The 18248-nt window shown below is 40.7% G+C and overlaps 1 protein-coding gene across 1 annotated transcript; it reads left to right on the forward strand.

Annotated features, from left to right (window-relative positions):
* Positions 1 to 370: 370 nt before the first annotated feature.
* Positions 371 to 18076, forward strand: cdk10 (cyclin-dependent kinase 10). The gene is made up of 13 exons (XM_055648947.1): positions 371 to 537; positions 1705 to 1777; positions 3004 to 3075; positions 4373 to 4475; positions 5884 to 5965; positions 6189 to 6256; positions 8342 to 8394; positions 8861 to 8930; positions 9986 to 10045; positions 10138 to 10261; positions 12185 to 12324; positions 15789 to 15841; positions 17628 to 18076. The coding sequence occupies exons 1-13, from the start codon at positions 379 to 381 to the stop codon at positions 17720 to 17722; spliced, it is 1152 nt and encodes a 383-aa protein (XP_055504922.1). The 5' UTR covers positions 371 to 378; the 3' UTR covers positions 17723 to 18076.
* Positions 18077 to 18248: the final 172 nt, after the last annotated feature.

An 18248-nucleotide genomic window follows, 5' to 3' on the forward strand; every position in this document is an offset into this window, starting at 1 on the left:
GGCCTGATTCTGCTCCTAGAACTTATGAACACAAGTCCATCACACAGACCTCCCTCTCCAGAACCGAATCCAGCTAAACTTAATGCATAGACAGGAAGGAACTGAGGATGCTGGTTTACATCCTCACTAATCAATCGAATTTTCATTTTATGACAACATAAAAAAGTTGTTCTAATCACCTATATTAGAAATATGATTGAATAGATTATTAAAATACATCTGTTTTTAAGAGTAGACAGCTAGATTCAACGCGCTGCTGGGATTCACATTTAAATATTGAAGATAGACACAAATGTGCTGGAGTAACTCAGCGTTACAGCAGATACTGTACAACATACAGTAACGTTACAGGACGTGTCCCTGTCCTCGGGTTGCGCCATGGTTGGCCATCAGTGTGCAAACCCCGGGATGGCCGCCGCTCGGCCCGCACCGTCTCGCCTCTCCTCTACCATGGGCGACGCGGCCGAAGAGCCGGATCCGATCAGGCTGAAGGCCTTGAAGTACGAGGGCTGCTTCACCGTTCCGCCGGAGGACAAGGTGGTGCTAGCGGGCGGGGAGGCGCTTTATGCTGCGTTTGTCGAGCGCCGGTCTCAGCCCGGACCGCCGTCTCCGTCACGTGGTGTCGTGGGTCACGTGACGGCCGGTCACTGTCAGTCATCACAGCCCAGGATGAAACCCCCAGCTCTGCAAATGCACACACACACATCCTGCAATGATGATAGTGGTTGTGAACAACACACAAGTGCTGCAATGGTAGTGCTTATGCATTACTATAACCCACTGGATTACTACAAAGATCCACCTGGGTAACATTGCAAGCCAAGGACCATGCTTCTGAACTGTTATTTACACATTTTTCACAGAAAACACTCTTCTAATTGTCCTGACCTGATTTGGCCAAAGTTTGACTTCAGGTGTTGTGAAGTCCACATTGGATGTTGTTCATATTTTCTTCAGTAATCACAAATCTGCAGCATGAACGTTTAATTTTCTAATTTCAGGTTCATTCCCCCTCTCCTTCTGATCCATCGCCAGTCCTCCCAGTTTTTTTTTGCTTTCCCCGTACCTTATCTCCACTGATTTTCAGTCCTTCCCAATTCTGTACATTAATTACTTATACAGTAGATCATATCCTCCACCTCATTCCATCTGTCATTTGCTTCTCCTCCAATTGCAAAATAGGTCTGAGGAAGGGTCTCAATCCATCTCACTGACCACCCTCCCCAGAATCAAATCCAGCTACATTTCATGCTGAAGATAGACACAAAATGCTGGGGTAACTCAGCAGGACAGGCAGCATCTATGGAGAGAAAGAATGGGGGACGTATAAGGTCAACATCGTTCAGACTTAGAGTCAGGGGAGAGGGAAACGAGCTATGGAAGGACACAAAGTGCATGTAAGGTGTGAAAAACGATTGAGGAAATGTACATATCATTGTCTGCTTTGATCCGTCGTTTTCACACTTTACATGCTCTTTGTACCCTTCCTTGGAGTGTTTTAGTATGAAAATAAGTGAAGCATGTTGAAGGAGGTATGTTCTCTAGGTGAGAGGAGGGTTGTGGAGTGTCACTGGCTCCTGGAGGATTGGATAGCCTATGAGATGATATTGAGATGAATAGCTTATGCTTCATGCAATTACATTTCCGCAATGTTTTTAATTGTTTCCCAAAATAAAATAATATATTTGTGTTTTAACTTTGCAGCTGGGAAGAAGCAGAAGCGTGAAAGAATTTGTGAAGTTGAATCGTATTGGTGAAGGAACCTATGGCATTGTGTGTGAGTCCATCTTGTTAAACTTTCATTTCCTCAAAACAGGGTGATTTTGATGTACTGTCAATAACTCAACTTTGATAAAGATTCTTGAAATACTATTTTCAACCAATTCTTAAATGTTTGAAGTGTGAAATGCACCTGATAGTGTTGTTCATATTTTTGTCGGTAGTCACAACGTTTAATTTTCTAATTTCAGGTACAATGCCACCCCCACCCCCCACCTGATCCACCTCCAGTCCTCCCTTTTTGTCCCCTTTCCCCACACTTCTTTAACCCTCCACCAATTTTCAGTCCTTCCCAACTCTGTACACTAATGACCTATACAGTGGAATTATCCTCCATCCTCATCATTGAAAACATCAACGTGCACGGTGCCTTACAATGTTATGTACGACAGTGATCGCAACTTCTACTGAAGTGTGGATGACTGTTGGCTCGCTAGAGGCTCATCCGCCCTTTGATAGGTCTTGTTTTTGGTCCTGCTGGGGGTCCACAGCCCCCTCCTCACCTGGCAAACCAGGTGAGGGAGATGGTTTGCCTGAATATGCCGACTATCTGACTATGGAGCAGGTAGCACGGGATTACATGGTGCACGTGGCAGGGGGAACTCCCCCCGACCTGATCCTCCATTCTAAAATTGTTAAAAAATTGCATTTTTGATAACCTTCCTTGATTCCATCATGCATCCCTCAATTTTTTCTTCTCTAGGTCCACCTCCATGGCAATGTATCACCGTCAACATTATGTCATTCTCAAGTGGTTTCTGCTCCATCATCAGTATATGCTTTTGTTCGTAGCATCATTTTTTTTATGTTGAAACAAGAAATTCTTCTTAACTTAGTGGATGATTTCACATACCTGTTGTCACCTAGATCTACCGGGCCACTTTTTTCTATTAATCCCACGTCCTTTGCCACCATCTCCAGCATTTGAGCTGGATTCGGCAAAATTAGCAAAAAGCAAAGCTATCTTCTTTGTTTTTTAGAAATGATTGTTCACCTTTGGTTTGAGCTCCTTATCAGTGGCACAGCTGATATAACTCCTTTCCCAGGTTCGTTCCTGACCTCAGGTGCCCTCTGTGTGGAGCTTGTACATTCTTCCTGTGACCTCGTGGATTTCCATGACTGCGAGCATAAAGATTTTTTTTTTTAATGATCTGACTTCTTAATCTTTATTATGAATTAGCTGCAAGGTGATGACTTCTACTTTATTGTTTTTTGTTGCCTTAGACCGAGCACATGATACGAAAACTGATGAAATTGTTGCTCTTAAGAAGGTTCGGATGGATAAAGAGAGGGACGGTAAGTTAGAAATACCAAAGAGGATACTAAATGATTTGTTTAACGTTGCGGTTAGCATAATTCATTTATTTTAAATGTTAGACCAACAATGTTTAAAAATCAATTGTGCTATAAGTATATGTTTTGAAATACTTTGAAATACTTTGGATTTATTTGATAAGCCTGTTGACTAGTGAAAAATAAGAAAGATTTGCATTCATATAGCACCTTTCACTAGTTCAGGTTACTTCAAAATTATTTACGCTTACCTATGGTACAGTCACTAACGTAGGCATATCCTACACCTATGGGCTGCCCTCAAGTTCACCAGAACTGACTCTTGTGAACAGATTTTCAAAAATCATATTAATCTCTGACATCTAGGTATCACTGGTAAACCCAGAGTTTATTGCCCACTGCAAAACCAGTGCCAGTTTGACCAGAATGCTCAGGCAGTGGAGCTAATTAATCACAGATATAAAAACATTCTGGAGTGGCTTAGATTTCTATATTTAAATAGCTGGAGTGAGGTAGGGGCCACAGCAACATATACAATATATAAAAATGTTCAATACCCAACAGTTCTGGCTTGTAATACAGGGCAGCAGGTTCTTTTCGATTAGAACAATTTGGAAGGCGTTTTGAGCATGGTTACTTTATGTAAATTTAAAATGATTTTAGTGGTTTTTATTTTAAGTTATGAGATCTATTTAAAAAAACTGCTGCATCATTCGACTAACCTGCTTGCTTAGTGTGCACCAAAGTACAATGGAATTACAATCTTTTATGTGTAAGATGGAACTGCAGATACTGATTTAAACAGAAGATAGACACAAAATGCTGGAGCAACTCAGCGGGACAGGCAGCATCTCTGGAGAGAAAGAATGGGTGACGATTCGGGTCGAGATCCTTCTTCAGACTCCTTTATGTACAATCATCAGATTAATTGTTTAAGAAGGAAGTGCAGATGCTGGAGAATTGAAGGTACACAAAAATGCTGGAGAAACTCAGAGGGTGCAGCAGCCTCTATGGAGCAAAGGAAATAGGCAACGTTTTGGGCCGAAACTCGGCCCGAAACGTTGCCTATTTCCTTCGCTTCAAAGACGCTGCTGCACCCGCTGAGTTTCTCCAGCATTTTTGTGTACCTTCAGATATAATGAACCTGCTTATGCATTTATATAGCAGCTGTTGCAACTTTAGGATGTCCCAAAGTGACGGACAATGTTTGAAATGCTACGTAAGCAGAAATAGAATTTAATTTAATAAAGTACAATCAACTGCACAGGAAAGCTTGTTTGTTTCTTTTGTTCATTTGCAGGAATCCCCATCAGTAGTTTGAGAGAGATTAACCTGCTACTTAAACTGAGGCACCCCAATATTGTAGAACTAAAGGAAGTAGTGGTGGGAAATCATCTGGACAGGTCAGTCATTTGATTTCTAACATAAACATCTTTTCACTTCAAAACAATGAACGTCAGAATATTGAAATATTTGTTTTCTAAAACAAAATGTTAGGATACCTGTGATTTCCTTTTAACAGAAAAAAAGTTTCTCCATTTGATGTACAATCCCTTGACAAAGTGTTTGATAATGTATTAGATATTAATATTATCGTGTTATTGCATTTAATGTGCCTGTAAAGCTGCAACAAGTAGGAATTTCATTGTTCAAGTTCCTATGCATATGACAATTGAACACTCTTGATTCTTGATGAGAACAGGCCATCCCTGTGGTGAGGAATTTGTAGCTTCATCAACAGTATAAAAATATCAGTGGATTTGAGTAAGTTCTCACTTTCCTCTCCACCAAGTTTTAGTTTTTAGAGATACAGCTCGGAAACAGGCCCTTCGGCCCACCGGGTTCGTGCCGACCAGCGATTCCCACATGTTAACACTGTCCTATCACACTAGGGACAATTTTTACATTTACCAAGCCAATTTATCTACAAACTTGTACGTGTGGGAGGAAACCGAAGATCTCGGAGAAAACCCACGCAGGTCCCAGGGAGAACGTACAAACTCCGAACAGACAGCATCCATAATCGGGATTGAAGCCAGGTCTCCGGCGCTGCAATAACTACTGCTGCGCCACCGTGCCGACCAAGTTATAGCCACGCCTCTTTTTTCAGAGTGAGAAACAACCCCTTGTCTTTGTTTATCATAAAACACATAAAGGGCAGTGGAAGAATTGTTATTTTACTCAATCTTCTAATCTGGAGTAACACTTTGGATGAGCATTAACCACGTCTTAATAATTACTGGCTGCTAGTGACAAGATGTATCAGAGTACTGCACCATTGTCTCATAGTTTCATTCATTGAGAACTTTGTTGTCATAATCAAAGTTTGTATTTAAACAAAAGCAACAAAGTTTATTTTGAAAGGATAGGGACACTTAGGTTTTTGCAACAAAAGTTTCATTATTTGGTCTTTCAGTGTTACTTTTTAATCTTCCCTCTAATTACCTTTATGGCCCCATTAAGAAAAGGGGATATTCATCTGGTAAATGTTCAAAAAGACTGATATTTTTCTATTATTTTTTTATTGCCAGTAAATGTTATGCTTAATTTTTATTCTACCATCAAATACTTAATTCTTGATTTGTGCCAATATGATTCAAGCCCAGTGAGATCAAAAACAGCATAAAGTTGGTGTTAATAAGGTCTTTATTTACGTGAATGCTAAATATCATTCCATCTACAGAGCAATTTTACACCCTCAGCTTCACAATCAGTGTGACTGTTAATCTGTGATGCCACACTGAAGTGGTGCACAAGGATTAGTTGGAGAAAAAGAAAATATCACTGCATTCTTAATGTTATTTCCTACAGTATTTTTCTAGTAATGGGATACTGTGAACAGGACCTTGCCAGTCTTCTAGAAAACATGCAGTCACCATTCTCAGAAGCTCAGGTAACACAAAACTGTTTGAGAGTTTAGATTTTTTTCCACAGGAGCTGCTTGACAAATTCAAAGTGCATCTTGAATCTTCATTAACAAATAAAAGTGATAAATATCTGCTTTTGTATTTTTATATTAATAGTAATGTTATATTATCAGTATTTTGCACCACATTCTAGTCACAATTCCTATCGTCTTTTAAAATGCCATATTAATTGTTTCTATTTCTCTTAAGGTGAAATGTATCATCTTGCAGTTATTAAAGGGATTACAATATCTACACGAAAACTTCATTATTCATAGGTGGGTGAATTGCAAAGTTAAATGTTTTTAATTTTTTTCAACACATGTTGCTGAAAGGTGAGCAACAAAACTGCATTTGCTGGAATAAAGAAATAAAAATGTTGTAAGGTGAATGGACACTTAATAACTTAAGTTGGTGAATATAAAGAGCATTTTAATATTGAATAGAAGAACCAAGTGTTGCAATGTGCCATGAAAATGATACGTCAAGAAAATAAATAAACATTGCTGTACTGAAACTGCTGAGAAATAATACACCAATCATAATGAACAGATTTTGCTATAGCCTCAACTGCTCAGAACTAGAATACAACATGACAAAATATTGAAGGTACACAAAAAAGCTGGAGAAACTCAGCGGGTGCAGCAGCATCTATGGAGCGAAGGAAATAGGCAAAGTTTCGGGCCGAAACCCTTCTTAAGACTGATCGGGGATGGGGGGGGCGGGGACAAGAAAGGAAAAAGGAGGAGGAGCCCGAAGGCTGGGGGATGGGGGGAGACAGCAGGGGGACTGAGGAAGGGGAGGAGACAGCAAGGACTAACAAAATTGGGAGAATTCGATGTTCATGCCCCCAGGATGCAGACTCCCTAAGCGGAATATGAGGTGCTGTTCCTCCAATTTTCGGTGTTGCTCGCTGTGGCCATGGAGGAGACCCAGGACAGAGAGGTCGGAGACGGAGTGGGAGGGGGAGTTGAAGTGCAGAGCCACCGGGAGGTCAGCTTGGTTATTGTGGACCGAGCGGAGGAGTTCGGCGAAACGATCGCCCAACCTCCGCTTGGTCTCACCGATATAGATCAGCTGACATCTAGAGCAGCGGACGCAATAGATGAGGTTGGAGAAGATGCAGGTAAACCTCTGTCGCACCTGGACCGACTGCTTGGGTCCTTGAACGGAGTCGAGGGGGGAGGTAAAGGGACAAGTGTTGCATCTCTTGCGGTTGCAAGGGAAAGTGCCCGGGGAGGGGGTGGTACGAGAGGGAAGGGTAGAATTGACAAGGGAGTTATGGAGGGAGCGGTCTGACAAAGTATTGAACGTGATCCGAAACTAAATGGTGATTAACCATTTTATCTGATGACCTAAACTTTTAGAACATGAACATTCTAACTGAATGATCTTGATACAAAAAGAACCGCACATGTTAGAAGTTTGAAACATCAAAATTAAAATGCCCGAAACATTCAACATGTCTGTCAAGAGAGGGTCAGTAAACATTTCAGGTCAATAAGTTAGTGGAGCAGAATGAGTCCATTTGGCCCATCAAATCTATTCGGTCATGGGTGATCTATCTTTCCTTCTCAACCTTATTTCCTGACTTCTCAACCTTTGCCACCCATACTCCTCAAGAATCTGTTAATCTCCGCCTTAAAAATATCCATTCACCTGGCCTCCACAGCAGTTTGTGGCAATAAATTGTACAGATTCACCACTCTCTAATGAAATAAATTCCTCCTTATCTCCTTTCTGAAGGTACATCCTTTTATTCTGAGGCTATGCTCTCTGGTCTTAGCCTCTCCCATTAGTGGAAACATCCACTCCTCTCCGCATCCACTCTATGTGTATCAATTCATCAACCTAAGAAGGTGTGACATCAGTGATTTAAGATTATTACATTTCAAAAAGTTGTAAACACTGCCCAGGCCATCACCGGCTCTGACCTCTCCACCATCGAAGGGATCCATCGTAGTCAAAAAGGCAGCCAACATCATCAAAGATCCACACAATCCTGGCCACACACTCATCTCACCACTGCCATCGGGAAGAAGGTACAGGAGCCTGAGAACTGTAACGTCCAGGTTCAGGAACAGCTTCATCCCTGCAGCCACCAGGCTATTAAACACTCCAACCTCATAAGCTATGAACTATTATTATTATTGTTATTGCAGTTATTGGGTTTTTTTCTGAGTTTTTGTTATTTATTATTATTATTACATGTTCTGTTATGCCGCAGCAAGTAAGAATTTCATTGTTCTATCTGGGACATATGACAATAAAACACTCTTGACAAAGACTGGCTAACAAACTGCATAGTTTTGTTTTTACCCGCTGAAGCATTAATTAGTAATAAGAGCCTTCCATTTCTTCAGAGACCTTAAGGTATCTAATTTGCTGATGACTGATAAAGGATGCGTGAAGATAGGTGAGATGGATACACTTCTTTTATCTTAATCTTATTGCTGTCTTAATTTTTGACTTGCAATATTTTTGAATCTGCTATAATTACAGACTAATATAGTTGCCTCAACTATATTTTTTAGTTTAAAAATCGAATCTTCAAATTAATATGCTTATGTTCCATGAGTTGTTCAGAAGAAGCTTTTAAAAACAATAGCATTGGCTATTAATATTCTTTTTAAGTTGTATTGTTTATTTGCCACTTTGGTTTTCTGTTAGCGCACATTTATCTCATTGTTTTCTATGAAATGTGTTGTGCACATACTGGTTGCTACATTATGACTAACTGCTGAGCTGTATTGCTTCAGGGAGTGCTGAATACCTGTGACTTGCTTAATAAATATTAATTCTAACTCGCTTAACGAATGCTGATAGTCCATTACATAGATGTTTATTAAAAAATCTTTGTAATACACTTCTCATCATTGCAGCGGACTTTGGGCTGGCACGTGCATATGGAGTGCCTCTAAAACCCATGACTCCGAAAGTAGTAACATTGTGGTAAGTTGGCAGCGAAAAGTTAGTGCAAGTTTTCTGATAACTACAATATGATTTCACACAGATCAGATTCCCCACCATTGACTCCATCTATATTTCACGTTATCTCGGGAAAGTAGCCCTCCATTTGTTTATTTGCCTCTGTACTCCACATATAGGTTTCCTTGCAACATTATCAATCACATCACTACCACCTGCATTTCCTGATGCATTTATTATCAACGGCATCTGTGTGGCTCTAGTTATTCATTGCTATATACTAAATACTAAAATTGTCTTGGTGGAAAAAATGGGGAAAGAATTGAATAATTCTAATTTGCTCCAGCTGGTAAGCAGCATTTTTCTTTCCCAAAGCATCTCGTATACGCGGAACAATTGCAGTATTATATGTAGAATGGTTTGCAATTATCTGAAGCACCATTATTCCCATTGTAAGAAATTTACAAATAGGCATACAAGAGCTGAACAATCTTTGTTTATAATTTCCCTTAAAACTCTGAATGATTAGACGCTTCATGAATTTCCTGCACACAATACCTTTGATGTTCCGACCTATGTCAATTGACCTACATAATCTATTATCTAACAAATTTGTCGATCATGTTGGATATTGACTCTCAGGCTCAATGCAAAACCCAATCTTATTGTTTCATTGTAAATATTGATTAAATGTCAGAGGCTAACTTTAATGAAACACATTGCTTCCCAATTTCCAGATGAAAAAATGATTTCTAAAAGCCCCTGTAGTATTCTTGTTCCCTGTTGAGACATTATAGCTAACCTAGTTTACAATAATCTGAATTCATCATATTTTTGTGATCGAGTGAATTAGTGATTTTTTTTATTCTTGTTGACTATATAAATTGGGCTACTAAAAACCCAGACCCAATGTAACTTTTAAAGCTAAGTTGTCACTTGGTTATGGATCACAATATATCCTTGCAATGTGCAGTCATATTTTATTAGCTATTTTGACTTGTGAAGCATAAAAAATCGAGTTGATTTATAAGTCTATGCGGGCTTTGAATTCCTGATTGGATCTTGTGTTCTATTTTTAGGTACAGAGCACCTGAATTACTGCTGGGGACAAAAACTCAGACTACAGCTATTGATATGTGGTTGGTCTCTTATGTACATTGCTTTCTCAATAACTTTTTTTGTCGTTCAACCTTGTTTTAGCTTTTCACACCATCTGTTTTATTATTCACAGGGCGGTCGGGTGTATCCTTGCAGAACTGCTGGCACACAAACCGTTGCTTCCTGGAAGCTCGGAAATCCATCAGATTGACCTGATTGTTCAATTATTAGGGACCCCAAATGAGAATATATGGCCAGTAAGTCATGGTGGATCTGATCAGAGGTCTGAAACCTTGAACAATTTCATTTTTTTTTAAAGTGTGAACAAAAATGAACTAGTTGAGAAAATAAAGGGGCTGTCCCACTGCGGCGACCTAATCCGCGAGTTCAGAAGAGTTTGCCCTCGACTCGTACTCGCAGCGTGGTCGACACAAGGTACTAGGAGGTCTTTATAGCTCTCCTTCATGCTTGAGAGTAGTCCCTGCATACTCGAGGCCTCAGCTAGATCGCGGCGTATTTTTCAACATGCTGAAAAATGCCAGTGAATAAAAAAATGTCACCATGGAAAAAATCGATATTTTTTTTTACTGGTAGGTTTAGTTGAAGTAGGTTGTAGTAGGTCGGTATGTTATTCGTAGGTTATTGAGGGGAGTCGAAGCTAGTCTTCTACATAGTCGATGTAGGTCTTCAACATGACACTTTTTCAAACTCTCCTAAACTTGTCAATTAGGTCGCCACAGTGGGACAGCCCCTTAAGTGTATGTTTATTTTGTTTTGCATTATTCTTTCCAGTCTAAAGTTAATGTTCTTGTGATCTGTGGTGTTTATCAATTCCTATACAAAATCATACACAAACCACCAATTCTAAATGCTTTTCCAAAATGTGACCGTTTTTTTTAACTGATTTTTCGTGATGAAGCAAACCAAAGCATGCAATTTTAAAGAGCACGTCCTTGTATTCCAGTATAGATAGACTAAAAAAAAGTCCTTTGTCGATGTTCAAAAAATAAGCATTTGAGCATCAAGGTATAACATGACAGTTACAATGTAAGTTTCTGTAATTTGATTGGAGTGAACTGGAAGCACCCTTAGTTTCATTTAGAGATACAGCATCGAAACAGCCACTTAAATTCCTATTAAAACGTTTCCCCTTCACTTTAAACCCATGTCCTCTGATCCTCGATTCATCTACTCTGGGCAAGAGACTGTGCATCTACCTGATCTATTCCTCTCATGATCTTATACACCTCTATAAGATCACCCCTCATCCTCTGGGCTCCAAGTAATAGAGTCCCAGCCTACTCAACCTTTCCCGATAGCTCACATCCTCTAGTCCTGGCAACATTCTCGTAAATCATCTCTGTACCCCTTTCCAGATTGACAACATCTTTCGGATAACATGGTGCCCAGAACTGAACACAATACTCTAAGTGCAGCCTCGCCAATGTCTTACACAACTGCAACATGACCTCCTAACTTCTATACTCAACCAGCGGAAATCCGCATGGTCACAATGAGAAAGTGCAAACACCACACAAGCAGATAACAGAATTTAACCCGGGTCTCTGGTGCTGTGAGGCTGCAGCACTGTGGTTTATTTAAGAGCTTTCTCATTTAGTTTAGAGATACAGCGCGGAAACAGGCCCTTCGGCTCGCCAGGTCTGCGCTGACAAGCGATCCCCGCATATTAACACTATCATACACACACTAGGGACAATTTTTTTAACGTTTCCCAAGCCAATTAACCTACAAACCTGTACGTCTTTGGAGTGTGGGAGGAAACCAGAGATTTCAGAGAAAACCCACGCAGGTCACAGGGAGGACGTGCAAACTCCGTACAGACGACACCCGTAGTCGGGATTGAACTCGGTTCTCCAGTTCTACATGCGCTGTAAGGCAGCAACTCTATCGCTGCGCCACCGTGACCGCCTAATTATTTAACCATGAATTGGAGCCTATTTATTCTTTACATTGATGTTATTATTTGCATTCATTTTGTTTGCCTAATAGTAAGTTTTGAATGAAGAAAAGAACCATCTACTTGGTCACAGTTAATGTCATTAAACGGCTGAAGATTATCTGTTGCTTCGAAAAGTGGTATGGCACAGTTTTTATTACATTGCATCTGATTCCACTATTTTATCTAACACCTACTTACCTGTGCTCATGTTGCGATCTAGGGTTTTTCCAAGCTACCATTAGTGGGGCAGTACACACTGAGGAAACAGCCTTACAATAATCTGAAGCACAAGTTTCCATGGCTGTCAGAAGCAGGGCTCCGACTACTCAACTTTCTCTTCATGTATGACCCAAAAAAAAGGTATTGTAACATCCTGTAACGTATTTAATCAGATATAGGTTTTCCTTCAGTGGCTAAGTTAGTGATTGCATATGTCACTCTGAAACTTTGTTCACAACAAAATTAGGTTGAACTTTAAAAGGTAGTGTAGTTCATTCTTTAGGGAACGGGGGTTCCCCTCTTAGACTATGGATGAGGCTCTCACCTCTATATCCCATAGCTCCGCTCTCACTCCCCATCGCCCCACTCGTAACAAGGACAGAGTCCTCCTTGTCTTCACCTTCCACCCTACCAGCCGTCACATACAACAGCTAATCCTCCAACATTTTCGCCACCTCCAATGGGATCCCACCAGTGGCCACATCTTCCCATCTCCTCCCCTTTCGGCTTTCCACAGAGACCGCTCCCTCCGTAACTCCTTGGTCAATTCGTCCCTTCCCACCCAAACCACCCCCTCCCGTGGTACTTTCCCTACACTTGTCGCTTTACCTTCCACCCTCGATGCCATCCAAGGACCCAAGCAGTTTTTCCAGGTGCGGCAGGGGTTCACCTGCATCTCCTCCAACCTCATCTATTGCTCTAGGTGTCAACTACTCTACATCGGAGAGACCAAGAGTAGGCTTGGTGATCGCTTCCAACCTCTCCGCATAGTTCGCACTAACTGACCTGATCTCCCGGTGGCTCAGCGCTTCCCCTCCCATTCCGATCCGACCTTTCTGACTTTGCACTCCTCCATGGCCAGAGTGAGTCCCACAGGAAATTGGAGGAGCAGCACCTCATATTTCGCTTTGGGTAGGTTACACCCCAGCGGTATGAACATTGACTTCTCCAATTTCTGGTAGTCCTTGCTTTCTCCCTCCTTCCCCTCCCTTTCCCAGCTCTCCCACAGCCTACTGTCTCCACCTCTTCCTTTCTTCTCCCCCCCCCCCCCCAACATCAGTCTAAAGAAGAGCCTTGACCGAAACATCACCTATTCCTTTGCTCCATAGATGCTGCCTCACCCACTGAGTTTCTCCAGCATTTTTGTCCACTTTTGCAGTTCAATGGGTGATATCTTTTAATAGTACATTTTTCTGTCCAATACATTTTCTATCCACATACGCACACACAAAGAAAAGTCCAGATTTTCAGCTTTGATATTTTAAATTTTCAGCTTATGTGATGAAACATTGAATCAGGCTGCAATAATTAACATGGCACAAGTGAAGTCATAATATTGCTCTTGGCATTTTTTTGGTAATTGTAATATTAGCTCTTTTTAAACAAATTAAAAAATGAAATTTATTTTAAAATTTGCTCTTCTCATTTTGTTTCTATTTCCTGATCTTTTTTCTTGTAACTACATATTTTCTATGTAATATTATACGCATGTTTAAGTGTTTGCTCAATGTGACATTTTCCTACTGATTCCTGGAAAGCCAACGTTTATCAAATAGCCAACTGCAAAAGGCTGACCTTTCAAGGCAGTTTTTTTCTCCCCAAGGCCAATCAGAGCAAAGACATTTGAAAATTCAGTAAGCTGCTAAATTGGTATCCAGAGAAAGTCAAACTATACCTGGATCGCCGGTGCTATCTTTGAATTGGAACTCATTGCCACACAGGGCTGTGGAGGCCACCAATGGATATTTTTATGACAGAAATAGATATATTCTTGATTAGAACGGGTGTCGAAGGTTATGGGGAGAAGGCAAGAAAATGGGATTTGGAGGCAGAGATCAGCCATGACTGAATGGCAGAGTAGACTCGATGGGCCGAATGATCTCATTCTACTCCTAGAACTTGTGAACTTATGTGTTTATTCTTAGATGTTCTACAAGTGCTCGGTTTCTGAGGGATACTGATCTTTAGATGTGCTTCAGTCTTCTTGAATTCACAATATGTGTACCTAACATGATTAATTCTTCCCCATGCCTTCATTTTCCTATATGTACATTGTCACGTCAACTCTTGTTTGTGTCACAGCGTGGAAACAGGCCCTTTGCCCACAACTTGCCCACGTTGACCTAGTTTCATTTGCTTATGTTTGGCCCATATCCCTCCAAACCTATCCTATCCATGTACTGTATAAATGCTTCTTAAACGTGCGATAGTACCTGCCTTAGCTACCTCCACTGGCATTTTGTTCCATATACCCACCACCCACCATCCTATTAAATCTTTCCCCCTGCATCTTAAACCTATGTCCTCTGGTTCTCCATTCCCCTTCTCAGGGCAAGAGACTCAATGCGTCTACCTGATCTATTCCTCTGTAGGATCATCCCTCATGCTCCTGTGCTCCAAGGAATGAAGTCCTAGAATGCTCATGCTCTCCCTATAGCTCAGCCCCTCCAGTCCTCCATCCCCGTAAATGTTCTCTGAACCCTTTCCAGCTTGTTAACATATTTCCTATAACATGGTGCCCGAAATCCCCCAAATGTGGCCTCACCAATGTCTTATATAACTGCCACATGGCCTTGCAACTTCTATACTCAAAACTCTGACTGATGAAGGCCAATGTGCCAAAATCCTTTTTGACCACCCCATCTACCAGTGACACTACTTTCAATAAACAATGTACCTGCGGTCCTAGATCCCTCTGCTCTACAACACTCCCCAGAGCCCGACCATTCACTATGTTGGTCCTGCCCATGTTCGACTTCCTAAAATGCAACACCTCGCATTTCTCTGCATTAAATTCCATCAACCACTCCTCAGCCCACCTGTACAATTGATCAAGAGCCTGATGCAACTTTTGTCGACCATTTTCACTATCTATAATACCGCCCACTTCTGTGTTTGTGTCCACTTTTTCTTTTCTGAAATAGGCAACTTGTGAAAGTTCATCACACCGTATGTACTTAGGTTATCTGGGGCAGAAAACATTACTTTACAGAGGGCATAGTTCTGTGAGGGGTAAGATAGACAAGAGGGGATCTGAGGAGAGGCAAGAGGGTTAGAGGAGAACTGAGGAAGATTTAGAGGGATCCGAGGAAGATTTTATTTCATCCTGAGGATGATTGGAATTTGGTACACCCAGCCTAGTTGGGAACAGGTGGGGGAAAGCACTCTCATAATGATTAAAAAGGATCTGGATGAGCATTTGAATAGCCAAGGCATGGAAGACAATTGCTGATAAGTGGGAATATGTGGCTGGGTACTTGATGGTCAGCATGGATGCTGTGGATGGAAGGATCTAAGTGTCAAGGAGTTCTGGCAGGCAAGTTGAGTTGTGCCATCTGATAACAACATGATGATTGGATGACAGTGCAGTCCTGCTCCTGATCCTCTTGCTATGTTCTCATGTTTCTGTGCTCTTTTATCTGAAGAATTTAAAACGTTTTGTGATTTTTTTTGTCTCTTAACATGAGTAATTGTGAAGCTGCTAATTTTACATAAAGCTTCCACTGTTCTAATATATCTCAACTAATGTATTGTGCAGTGTACTTAACAACAGCGGGATTCGATGATTATGATGCAAATAAACTGATGGATGTTCTATGTTTAAGGGCGACAGCGGAAGACAGTCTGGAGAGTTCCTATTTTAAAGAAAAGCCATTGCGTAAGTTCAGAAATATTTCATAATTAGTGATTTATTTTTCTTACAGAAGTTCTGATCTATTTCAGACTGAACCAATTTTTGAACAAATTAGCACTGTTACATGATGGAACATTAATTTTACCAAGTATATTTTAATAAAAAATAGTTATTGATTTAGTGTAAATTTGCATCTCATATGTGCATAAATTAAAGTGTCAAATTATTTACATATTAAGTATGCTTATCTTTGTACCTTGTTGCATTTGGAACCGAGAAGTCGCGAGTTCTGCACAATGTAAGAGTAAAGCACAATTCCTGTAATTAACATGTCAGTCTACCTCACATCTGTACTTCCTCAGTTGTCATCTTTTTTGGTGTATAAATGACCTGCTGTGCCGACTTAACTTTGGAGATGATCACAGCCTTTGACTGAGACACTTCTCCCCTTGTGCAAGTAAAACTCACTGCAGATGGTTAATCTTATAGTTTCTTGAGTCTTCTTAAAGGGTTTCTCATTAATAATCATGCTGCCTATATTCTCATCAATGATTCAGATGAGAATATAGGCAGCATGATTATTAATTTTGCAGGTAGTGCCAAATTGCTGATGTAGTGGACAGTGAGGAAGATTGACTACGTTATAAGACATGGATCAGCTGAGAATGTTGGCTAAGGACTGGGAGGACCTGGACAGAACCTTGGGAGGGTTGTCGAACAGGGAAACCTAGATGTGCAAGTACACAATTCTATGAAAGTGGCAACACAGGTGGACAGGGTGTTGAAGGTTGCGTATGGTATGCTTGCTTTCATCGCATAGGCATTATGTCGTATTACAATTATACAAGACATTGGTTAGGCTGTACTTAGGCTATAGATAGAATTGATGCAGAAAAGATTTACAGGGATGTAATTATAAGATTGGATAAACTGGGTCCTGTGCAAGGATGCTGAGAGGTGACCTGACAGGGGTACATATCATTATGAGAGGCATAAATAAGATAGCCAAAGCCTGCTCCCCATAGTAAGGGTGTTGAAAACTAAATGCATAGATTTTGGGTCAGAGGCAGGAGGGTTAAAAGGAATCTGAGGGATATTTCTGTCTTTAGAAAGAGATGTTGGTTTCTGGACTGGATATAGCAAATACTCGAGGGCATAACTTTATGGGGAGAGGGGGGTAAGTAACTGGAACACGCTGCTGCGGGTGGTGGTGGAGGCCAATACAATAGTGGCATTTAAGAAAGTTTTGGATGAACATAGATATGCAAGCAATGGAGAGATATAGACTATGTATAGGTTAATACAGGTACGTCTTGGCATCATATTAAATTTTAGTTTAGTTTAGCGACACAGCACGGAAATAGGCCCTTTGGCCCACCAAGTCCACACCGACCAGCGATTCCCGCACATTAACATTATCCGACACACACTAGGGACAATTTACACACACACCAAGCCAATTAAGCTACATACCTGTACATCTTTGGAGAGTGGAAGGAAACCGAAGATCTTGGGGAACGTACAAACTCCGTACAGACAGCACCCGTAGTCGGGATCGAAGCCGGGTCTCCAGCGCTGCAAGTGCTGTAAGGCAGCAACTCTACCGCTGCGCCACCATGGCCGCCTATTCAGTACAGGCATTGTGGGCTGAAGGGCCTGTTCCTGTACCGTACTGTTTTATGGTCTATAGTTCTTCTTACAAATACTATTATTTTATTGAATAGTATAAAGGAAATAAAACATCAATGTTAACTTAAAAATTGAAAAGCAATGCAATTTCTAAACAAACATCTTTTCTGTTTCTTTGAAGCCTGTGAATCAGAACTGATGCCGACATTCCCCCATCATCGTAACAAACGAGCTGCGGCCAGTGTGGAAAACCAACCAAAACATCCAAAGGTGTGACACATTGATTTGATGCACAAATCCACCTTGAATATGGAACTCCCTCACACTCATGTTAGCCGTCTTTTACGTTTGTTGCATTAGATATCCATGCAGAAGTTAGACGGGACTGTAGAACATATCCTAGGACTGTAACAACACTGCAGGGCCATTTTAAGATTAAGTATATGGTTCACTCCTGTGGAAATATGTCAAACATCTGTTTCAAAATTTTCACTAAGCACTCTTTTTTCTTACACTTATTGTTTTCAAAAGCATTCAAAGAAATAGTCATAATTTTGAATGTTAAATGTCAGTTGAAGATGACTCTAAAATAGCCTAGAATTTTCAAAAATAAATGATTTCCACAATGTATGTTATGTATTTATTTGCATACATTTTGGATTAAAAAGGTTGCGTTCCATTATTTCCTCTGCCAAAATGAAAGAATTTGGCTGGTTATTTTGTTACCCGTGATATTTCAGTGGAAAAGCATTTTGTTGATAGTGATCACAACTCCATAAGTTGTGATCATAACTTGCCAAAG

This window comes from Leucoraja erinacea, chromosome 17 (assembly GCF_028641065.1).
Source record: "Leucoraja erinacea ecotype New England chromosome 17, Leri_hhj_1, whole genome shotgun sequence".
Lineage (NCBI taxonomy): Eukaryota > Metazoa > Chordata > Chondrichthyes > Rajiformes > Rajidae > Leucoraja > Leucoraja erinaceus.